The 10806-nt window shown below is 42.4% G+C and overlaps 1 protein-coding gene and 1 pseudogene across 1 annotated transcript; both read right to left on the bottom strand.

The window, feature by feature from the left end:
* Window positions 1–244: 244 nt before the first annotated feature.
* Window positions 245–1357, bottom strand: LOC149111633 (uncharacterized; annotated as a pseudogene).
* Window positions 1358–8363: 7006 nt separating this feature from the next.
* Window positions 8364–9252, bottom strand: LOC149111632 (uncharacterized). Its single transcript, XM_089290107.1, has 2 exons — window positions 9144–9252; window positions 8364–9010 (listed from the first exon to the last, which is right to left on the bottom strand). The coding sequence occupies exon 2, from the start codon at window positions 8981–8983 to the stop codon at window positions 8468–8470; it is 516 nt and encodes a 171-aa protein (XP_089146233.1). The 5' UTR covers window positions 8984–9010; window positions 9144–9252; the 3' UTR covers window positions 8364–8467.
* Between the last annotated feature and the right edge of the window lie 1554 nt (window positions 9253–10806).

The following is a 10806-nucleotide window of genomic DNA, read 5'->3' as shown; positions in this document are numbered from 1 at the left end:
TAAGTTCACTTCCTTTTGCAGGTTGGCAGAAACTACATCAGGGTGCTGCGTCGCAGAGATAAGGTTGGGGGAAATCCGGGCTGAACGCGGCCCACAGTAACCAATACGAGCGCCTTCTTTAAGCGTACTTAGCAAATTAAAGACAAAATTACGACCTGGATGATCAGTTAATTCTAAATCTAAGCGATAAATGTCAATAGGTGAGGATACTAATGGCTTCTGATGACGCTTTTGCTGCTCCACTTTACTTCTTGCTTCGCTCATAAGGTCTGGGGACTCCCGCGTTCCGGGCTGTGCCACTGGAGTGTTGCTGAGGGCAGTGGCGGCACACGTGCGGGTAGCTGCAGTTTCGGCGCCGGCACCCGGAGGACTTGTTGAAGTCAAAGCACACCGTCTGGGAACGACACTGTTTTCTGTAGGGGTCAGCGGAAGGACAGACATCTTCAGCGTGATAGGGACTCGAGCAGATACCGCAATGGGGCTTAGCTAGGCCTGAGAAGGTCACCGCCCATAACTACAGGTCTACTTTGTCCCACTGAAGGGACAAATTGGAAGAGGCACGGCGACGAAATTGCTGGTCGTACGAAAGCCAAGCAAGACCCTTGAATTTAGTTACCGCGCGACTAATTATCTGCTGGTACTTAATCAGCTCAAGGGCCCGTCTTGGATAGGCAGTTACAGTGACCAACATGTACACCATGTAGGCCTCCAGCCACTTCTGAAAAGAGTCTATAACGGGTTTTCTTTTCCTAACCATGGTGACCGGGGAACCCAGCGGACCTGAGGACGAGTCGTCTAAGCGGAGCTGAATTTCAGGGGCCTGGGACTGATACAAGTTGTCAGGTAAGAGTAAGGCAAGATCAACGTACTCACCCCAGGGTATTTTGTCCTCCATATTATCCGGGGTATCCAATCGATGGAATCGATAATCCATGACAATCGATACCAGTCGATATCAATTAATCGATTGATGTTGATAATCGATGACCAATCGATGGCGAAGATTCGTGTGGTTATCGATTGGTATCGATTATCAATACCAATCGCTAGATAAATTGGTATCGATTGGTATCGATTGGTTGCAGATTGACGGAACCGGAATCGACGCATAAAAAACACAACTTTGTACGCAGTAATTGTAAACACATTTCATTTTAATGTTAACAGGAGAACAGCACAGAATATCTGCATGTAGTGGCCAAAGAGGATCCACAAGCTCGGACTGTAGGTGGCCGAGCTGTCCACGATGGTCCACAACTTTAAACGCGTTTCCCCGTTCTCCCCTCTTCTTGTTTGCAGTTAACACTTCACCGACGTTCACCTCAAAACGGCAAAGATGATAGCATTTGACGATGCACCTTATATTAAGTAAAGCCTCTACCCGGACGTCTTGCGTAGACATTTTGACACGGAAAGGCAATGACGGGCCAGTGAGTAATTCGAGCACACGTGCAACGGGGTATATTCTCTGCGTTGAGAAGACTGGGTCGGAATTTGTTTTACCAATTTTGTCCCCAGGGCTTCCTAAAAATGGCGGATGATCGGACAGGTAGCGTGCGTGGTCTGTTCGAGGTTGCTGAGCCAATCGATAGCAATCGATGAACGGTTTTTGTGTGGTTATCGATTGGTCATCGATTGGCCGGTACCAATCGATACCAATTAACTAATTTTATCGATTGATATCGATTGATCGATTGAATTTCTAATCATCGGTTTCCATCGATTGGATACCCCGGGATATTACGGTCCACTGGCCTCGACAGACCCAAAGGAGACGCCATACCCGAAGCTGCGAGAGTTTGGCTGGAGGGCGTTGGGCTGAAGGCGCTGTTTGTACGAACGGCGTCCAGAGCGCTGTGTACAGACCGGGATACAATGTCCTCAATGGCAGAACGCTGCGCTGGACTGAGGGCGTCTCTTCGATCGGTAGAGTGATTAGTATGGAAGAGATCTTTCTCTGTATCTGACTGCAGCATGTCCTCCATAGAAGACAGCGAGGCGCGGTCGGAGAGGGCGCTGTCCTCCGGATTGCTGAGACGCCGGCCTTGCGTGGCGTCGATTTCACTGGTTGTAGTGGACGGCTGTTGCGTAGATGTTTTGTTCGCCGTATGACGAGTGCGTTGAGGCCGACCAGGTCTTCGTTTAGATTGACTGGCCTTTGCCGTCGATGCTCGCTTGAGCCGGGCGAGGAGTTGCACTTTGAAGACTGTTATGGGCAAATTCAGCGATTGAAGACGGAGTTTTAGCACCTCGCTGGATAGCTTCGATAGGTCCTCGCTTCTAGTAGCGACTCGCGCAGTGTTCGACGAGCGGCGAGAGCGAGCCATGGAAGGTTTACAAAAATTAAACGATAGATTTACAATAAGTAATAGCTACGTTGCTTAGACGAACTCAAAATGGACTCTGAACAGTTGTCCGAGCTTTTATATGGAGACGTTCGTCTGCCTGTAAGCCAGTAGAAAAGGCTGTACTACCGAACAGCTTACCCTAGCGCGGGTAACATCTTAAACATGAATAGTGCTTTAATGCTTTGCACCAATGCTATGGTACGTTATAACGTTCAGAAGGTAACAAAGCTACAATGTTTTAGGTTTAGCCACAATAAAGCTTACAGTTTGCTCACCTTTGGAATAAAACTGCTCAATAGCTCTATAGAAAGTGATGCCGCCATGAACGGCTCATTCAGAACGTACGTCACGCTCCATTAACGATGTTTTATTGGCGTGACAGTAAAATCTCATTCAAATTCCCCTAAGAGCAGATGACAAATTTGCCTAGTCGACCCTACTTTCTCACATTTTTACCATCTTTTGTTTACAACTCTAATCTTTGAGCGTAATTTTTACACACAACATTAAACTTAAAATTGACGTTAGGAATGCAAGACTGCTAGTAAGACTTGACATTAACTCTGGATGATCTGAAGTTTCTTAAAGTTTCTTGTTCAAATACAAATATTCAGTTTTTCCCCCTCGATGAAAATTTGTCGTTAAGTAAATATTAAGAAGCCTACCCCAGGCGAATGTAGCTCGGCATGCGCTATTTTTCAGTATCTAGAAGCGCCGGCGGGTACTGGCAGTTGCAACTTGAGCTTTAATAATTTGAATTTTCAAATTTACAGCTGTCAATTTCGTAGTTAAAAATTTCATTATTAGGACTACTTAAATCAAGGCAAAGCGACAGAGAGCATTCAGTTCTCCACAGGGAGCTAAGCTGTTGAGAAGTTTTGGATTATCTCGGAAGAGCACTTAAGGTAAGACCTTCAAGGAGAAAATTCTTGCGCGGTAGGGTTTCTTGTTACTAGACTTGTTACATTTCAAATTTACCTTCAATTCTATGCTACCAGTTCTAGACAAACTAGAAGAAATTGTGAGTTTCTTTCTGAAACTCATTTCCTTTGGTTTCGCAGAATGCAATAAGTCCACATGAAACGTTTTAACAGAGAGCGCTCAACCAGAATCAAATCATTAAAGAACTCCTGTTACTCTTGGCTTCTATGTTGACATTCCGGCAGTTTTTCTATCTCGGAGACGCGTTCTTAGGAGGACAGTTTCGTAGCAAAGAAGGGAGAAGAATTTACACTGATTGACATCATTTTTGCAACCACGAACTATTTTGTCACAAGTATTCATCACTTTTATTGTTTAAGGTCTATGTGAACCAGAAAACCAAAACTCCCTACAGTTTATCTCTAGAATATTCCAGTCGCCTTCTTACGTGGTATGAAAAAATAGTATCATGACTGCGAAATCGAAGTTCTTGCTCGCTCGTCCATAAAAGGCGCAATTGGTCAAAATACCCTTTATAGTTTTTCGTCTAGCGCGCTTAATTTTGACGGGCCAAACCAGCCATTTAGATATGGTATACCTATAGCATAGCTCGTTTTTTAGAACCTTTTATTTGTTGAGAGATTCGTATACTAGAAGAGTTATGACCCTCTAAAATCAGTTGAAATTTTTCATTAAGTTAAACTGCGATAGTTGTATTTTTCAAACGGCCAAGAAGTAGACAAAACATATTTACTTCAAGATGACTTTTACCTCAGAGGAATGACCAAAGTGTAATTTACAAACTGTGTGAATATGAAATCCAGGCAAGTTCCCTTCTTTCTGTACTGGCCTGTTGAAAATGTACAATTTTGCATAAATTCCATCGGCCATCCAGGTTCATTGAGCGGTATTTCGAACTTTCCTAGATTTCACAAAAATGTGAAGGCGCTGGAACTTTGAAAGTCAATATTTCTGAAAATACTTAACCAAAAGGGTCTTTTGGACTAATAAACGAAAATCCGAATTTCCTGACCTGTCGTCGGATTCTCCATATTTACAGGCAGTGGCTCTTAATTTGTTACGCAATGGTCACTTGATAGGATTTTGTCACGTGTTGCCAAAAATCGATATATGGGTTATTGACCAAGTGTGAGGTCAAGATGGCTGGATATTGGCCAAGTTCTTTTTTGCGTGTTTACGGACCGAGACGGAGTCGCGGTCCATAAACACGCAAAAAAAGAACGAGGCCAATATCAAGCCATCTTGACCGAACAAGCTTGGTCGATAAAGGATTTATTACATGGCTTTCGGGGAAATTTTTCCTGCGGGACCAGGCGGGTAGTCCCGAGCGGGAAAGATAGCTCCATCTTGTCCGCTCAGGTAGCCAATCACAGCGCAGGATTTGATTCATCTTGCCCGCTCACGGAGCTAGCCATATAATAAAAAATAATAATGAATAGAAAGATGTACCAAGACGTTCAAAGCAAACAATTTTTTGCCAAATTTTCGTGGCAGTAAGATTGAAATCAAACATTTAAAAAAGACGACACACCGTTTAAATTTGCAAGACATGTTTCGGATACTCAGTATCCATCTTCAGTTAAAGGATGTTTACAAGCGAGTGACTTTATACAAAGTAGATAACAAGTGGTGTAAATTACAAAATGTAGAATAATAGTTACAAAACAGTGACGACAGTTAAATACTGAATACTTAAGGGATACAACAGAGTGGGAGAATAAAAAGGCGCGAGTACAAAACTGTGAAAAATGCTGAACACAAATAGAAAGAAAGAGTTTTTAAAAATGGTCCTGTAACCAGGTGGTTACCAGGTGGTTTCTTCAATCATGAAGAAAGAAAAAGTGTTAAATTAACATGTTTGAGTTGTTTGAGTTGTTTATTCAATGCGGGTCGCTCCCATTCAATATGAATTAAGGGCTTCTTTGATCTTAAGTTGGAAATTAATAAGAGCCGAGTCTAAGATGTAAAAACAATTAAAAGGGCATATATTCTTACATGACTCAGAACCCTGAAGATGTTTATAGATATGGGAATTGCGATCCGGGAGTGAGTGCTCACATGTAAATTTGCAAACCACCTGGGAACGGAGCGTATTGGGGATCGAGTACTTCACACTGAACATGTTACCAGGAGCCATAATCGGGGACGGAGACCGTAAGCGCGCGCCATTTCTAGCATTGGGGTTGTCCCCATGATATGGGACAATAATTCTATTTTTAGAACAAATTGCGCCATCGCCTGAGGCACACGCGCGTACATGCTGCGAGGATTTTTGCGGATGTCGCGCGGGGGAAATGGCGTCCGAAATTCCCGAAATTTTGTCATGTTTTTGGCCCACAACTCAACGCGTTTAGGTCTGTTGGAATTTTGCTTAAGTATTTTCGTCGTAAGCTGCTCCAGTTTGAGTGAAGTAAGGCAGTATCGAATTTAGGTATGTTCCGCTTTAAGCTTAGATATGGTATCGCTGACCAAGTTGTGTTCCAACGGATGCTTCTTTTACATGAGCTGTACATTACTCCACTCTAAGTTTCACATATGTTGAAGATTAACAGCTCTTCGAAACCACAGCAAAAAACTAGTTGTATGTTTGGATATAGCAGCGTTTCCGGACTTCAAAGTTTCCCTCCTCTTGCCACAGGCTTGCGAGGATTTCGCCAGAGTCTATCTCGACCGAAAAGTAAAACAAAAAAAAGTAATTGCAAGTTTGAGTTTCGCCTGAATTGTAAGCAACGCTTCATGTTTTATCAAGGCCCAATAAGCGACAATAAAGTTTATGTCTGTAGATGCTGCTCAGTTTTGTTTGTGTAAAAATAATTGTCTGTTGTCGATGAATAAGAGCGCCCGCCGATGCGTGTTTTGTACAGTCAGTAAAACATGACAAATTGGACTTCCCACTTTTGTGAAAACGTACATCGAACTCATATAATATCTCTAGCTTTTAAATATGTTTAAGGTTGATAAATGTTTGAGAACATATTAAAAGCTTAGCTGAAAATATGTGAACACAGCAGAAACAATCAGCAAAATTACGACGACGCTTTCTTTAATCAACTCGAATAACGATTTTGATTTTTTTTTGGTTGAGTTATCAATTTTCCTTGTTTCTTTTATTTTCGCCGCGTAAAATTTCACTATGTCAAAGAAACACACATGATATTAGTGGCCTTTTGGCGTTCGTGAAAACTGTTGCAGCGTCTCGGCACAAAAGACCACGAAATAAATCTTTGTCAAGGTTTGTTGACAATTGAAAACAACGATTCGGACTTGAAAGAGCGCGCGCTGCACAATGCAAATGAGCTACTGAATGTACGCGTCAGACTTTCCTTTCAAAAACTTTTGCAAACTCGCCAAACAAACAGAAACCATAAGAAACTATCAAAAACAGGGTTTGGTTATGATTAAGCATTTTTGGGGAAACTCACAAATAAACTCGATACCAGAGTAAAGAGTTTTCTTACATAACTTTTCTTCACAGAACAAACGAAGAACTGACGCGAACAACTAGCGCGAGCAGATATTATTCATTCACAGCGCGAAAAAAAAAAACTCACCTTTTCCATTAGCTCAGAGCATAAAACTACATTTAAGAGTCCTGGTTCTTATTCCCTGCCTTATTCCCTGCCATCGCTGTGAAAAAATCTGCAAGAGAATCTCGCAGCTCTCACCATTTGATCACTCAACGTGACAACATCCGCGCGAGAGCCCCCGACACGTGCGCGGATCCGCGCGGATATATGACGTCAGGATGGCGCAATTTGTTCTAAAAATAGAAAAATTGTCCCATATCATAGGTGCGCGCGGATCCCAAGACTTACGGTCTCCGTCCCCGATTATGGCTCCTGATGTTACTTAACTTGTAATGTTAAGGAGCAATTTGATGTACATTTCATGATAAAGGCACTTATATTTAGTCGACAGAAAATACAATATGTTCCAAGCGCGCAGTGTTCTTAAGGCCACATATTAAGGCCATTTATCCCAGGAAGATACGCCGCGGCTTGAGACGCGAACTTGCCGTATAAACGGTACATTTCAGCCAGTTCACGTCTTACACAAGCCGCAGATAACATAAGCCGCGACTTGTGTAAGACGAGGACTTTAAGCGCGGCTTAATTAAGCCGCGGCTTATATAAGACGCGAAACCACTCGTTTAAATAGTAGCGCGGCTCACGTAAGACGGGAACTCACACTACGCAAGTGGAAGTTTTTCCCGCGCAATTCTCCGATTGCTATGACAACCATCAGAAAACCGAGGCATTAGTTATGAATAAGGCTTGAACCATTTATACGAGCATTCGCGTCTTATATAAGCCGCGTTCGTATAAATGGTCCAGTTCGCATCTTGCCCTAATATGTTTTGAAGTGCTACCTATGCTCTCATTTTCAATGATAAGTTTTTAATCTGCAATAGAAATTGGTCCATATTCACTGTGTAGAAAGAAGGTGATCTCTGCATGCAAATCAAATAAAAAAATCTTTAGGTCCCGCTACTCGCTTCCGAAACATAGTTTCAAACTCAAAATGAAGTAGTATTAAGTGAGTCAAACGAACCGAAGAATGTGCTGTACGTTGGTTATAGGGTACTCATTTGGGACGGGGCGATATGGGGGTTGGACTTTGCTGACATGACGTGTGTGTCTTCTGATGAATCTTAAAGCTTCTGCATAGTCCAAAGGTGAATTTGGGCAATTTTCTGCTTTTGTTTTGGCTAATTGGTTTCCTTTCTTCCTTTATTTTGCCTCTTTCTTTCTCTCGCTTCGACTGAATCTTCTAAAGAACTCGGAAATCCGCTAATTACGTTCATTGAAGTCGGTCAAATTAGCCACATGCACGTGGCAGGTTTTTTCTGAACATCTCAGCTTTTGATATTAAAATCAGTATTAACTTCATCTTCTAAATTCTGAATTATTGACTCTACCAAATGGCTGCGGCCGTGATGCCTCCGAAATGCGTCTAAAACACCGCCGGATTCGCGAATATATTTTTGCACCCGATGCAAATGCTCGCGAGAGCCTTAGCTTGAGGTTTTTTTTTTGAAGGGGGAATTGTTTCGAGTCAACTAAAACACCTGTCTTCACCACTGAGTTACTTTATTGCCTTCATTCAAATCGCTACAGAGTTTCCTAAAAAAAATCATTTCCGAGGTGTCAAGATATGGTGCATGAGCACAGAGTGGTTTAAGCCAAAAGACCATACACATCTGCACACGCTTTCCCGCGGTTGTCGCTCTCTGTGTAGCCCTTTAAATCCTCTCCATACCACAGGCGTAGCTCGCTGTTGGCGAAGATACAGTGAGGCTTCTTGGGAGCACAGAACACGAGAGCAGACGAAGACGAGGTGTATCCTGCCAGAGCGTACCATCCACTCTTACTGTTGACTGTTGAGGCCGCTGGGGCCAGGATTCTGTTTTGATCGTCCGTTAGGACGACAGCAATGTTGGAGTGATTTGGAGTACATCCCCAGTAGCTGTAAGCGCTTTTATTACACGTTACTGTTCCCGAGCGGTGCACGAGCATGAACTGGCTCACGAAGACGTTCCGATTGTAGGAAAAACGACCGTACTGGTTCCCTTGAGCTCCGAAGCAAACTGGAGACTTGTTGAGCTTCACCCAGCGAGGACAGGTATTTGCTGAAGCTTCGTCTAACAACAGCGCGGTGGCCATCATGGAGATGAAAAGGAACTTGAACGACATGATCACGGTCGATAACTTGATTTGGATCTGAGATAAGAGGAAATTTCTGAGGCAGAGACAAACTATAAAGCGAGGTAAATTTAACTGTTACTAATCCTGATTAATATTTTGCAAACAGTTGAATGTCGTTGGCGGCCGACGAATCTGTCGAACATCTTACCTTTTTGTCAGAAAATGAAGAAAAAACACAAACTGGTTGAATGTGGATTTGAAGGCTGAACAGGTCGAATTGCTTCTCGTCGGTGAGCGGTAGACGGGAATGAGAAAAGGAGATGTGAATTGATGATTTTCAAGAACATTGCATCAGTAATGACCAACTCGAATTTTCTCGTTTGTAAAATGACTACCTTGGTGTGGTGACATTACCGTTGCTAAATTTACCATGACATGACAATTTTTTCAGTCTGAGACAAAAAGTCAACAGAAAGGGGTGATAATGACTGATTCAATTCGACTGAATTTCACTTTGACGAAGGCTCCATAGTGCGCCCTTATACTCTTTTGATAATCACAGAGAGATACATATTATCTTTGGTAGCCAAATGTTTTCCGATCACCAATTTCATGATCAGTCTCTTACAATAATACGATTGAGACATGGAAACTCGCTCACGGAACTTCATTCAGTTCAACAGAATTTACATACTGTGGTGTTTTCTGTCACTGAAAGCTCTTAACAACTTTATTGTTACTCCTGCCGAAATATTTGCTTTTGTTAGAATCTGCTAAAAGAGGGCTTCTGGCTTGATGTTATGAGAACTGACAGGAAGCCAGAGGTTAGAACAGAACTACACTCAGGCGTTTTTTTCTTTTTCACGATGTTCAGAATTTGCGCAAATATTGCAACTGATTCAGTTAAATTATCGGGAAGAGAGAATTGAGTTTCGGGTTAACCCATGCAAACAATAATAGAATTGTGCTTTTCTGTCACTTGTGACACTGATAGTTCGACTGAAAATAGAATTACCCTCATTAAAGTAACAGGTAGTGGTAACTATAAAAACGCTTGAATGCAGCAGATCAGTTGAGCCGTAAATTCAGACATATTTAATGCTAGGGGCAAACAGGATCACGCGCAAATACACGATCACGGCAAGACACCTTTTATACTGGGAGAAATGTACCAGCAGTGGGAAGCGCAGAGTTGCGGGCAGCGCGGACATGAAGTAACATTAAAAATATTAAGCCTTTTTTATTGACGAACAGCTGGAAACAAATATGCAAGCGTAGTTTGTCACTTAGCTTCTTTTCATGCTCTGACTTTTGTATAGATGGCTCCCGGAATGATCCCGTCATTGAAATGATATTTATAATAATAATAATCATAATAACTGTTTATTCCCAAATCCATAAATTCCAAAATAAAGTACGTCGTCCAAGTTGGTATCCAGTGTTTGCACTGTACGCAAGCATTGACAGAGAGGCGAGGAAGAGAAAATTTAGATTTGTCGCTCTTCGACGTGCAACAAACTTTTAGGGAGGGAGGGAAGGTGGTTTTTTTTTGCCCTTGATGGCGCCCCCGCCAGGGGTGACTGATCCCGCGTGAAACGAGGTAAATACCAGAGGAAAAGAGCGGAAGAGGAGCTAAATTTCACATAGAAATCGTCTCTTCTAAGGAGTCTTTCAGAAAGAAAACGTATTCTTCAATTATTTGGCTTTTGTCTACGTTTGTTTAATCAAAATAGATCAACACACAGCAGTCCATTGTTTATTTTCCGTGACTGGTGTTGTTATGTAAAAAAAATTGTATCACGTTTCATAGCTACCTAAGGTCCATCTCAGTGTGGAGGGAAAAAGAAAAAGCTAGCTTTCGACTTCTGCTA

This window comes from Orbicella faveolata, unplaced genomic scaffold, assembly GCF_042242905.1.
Source record: "Orbicella faveolata isolate gen_17 unplaced genomic scaffold, um_ofav_v1 contig_2, whole genome shotgun sequence".
NCBI classification, from domain to species: domain Eukaryota; kingdom Metazoa; phylum Cnidaria; class Anthozoa; order Scleractinia; family Merulinidae; genus Orbicella; species Orbicella faveolata.
This window is presented reverse-complemented; position numbering and strand designations above follow the sequence as displayed.

What these genes read in the sequence shown, in the direction of transcription:
- LOC149111632 (XM_089290107.1), bottom strand. Translation starts at nt 8,983, where the DNA reads ATGTCGTTCAAGTTCCTTTTCATCTCCATGATGGCCACCGCGCTGTTG.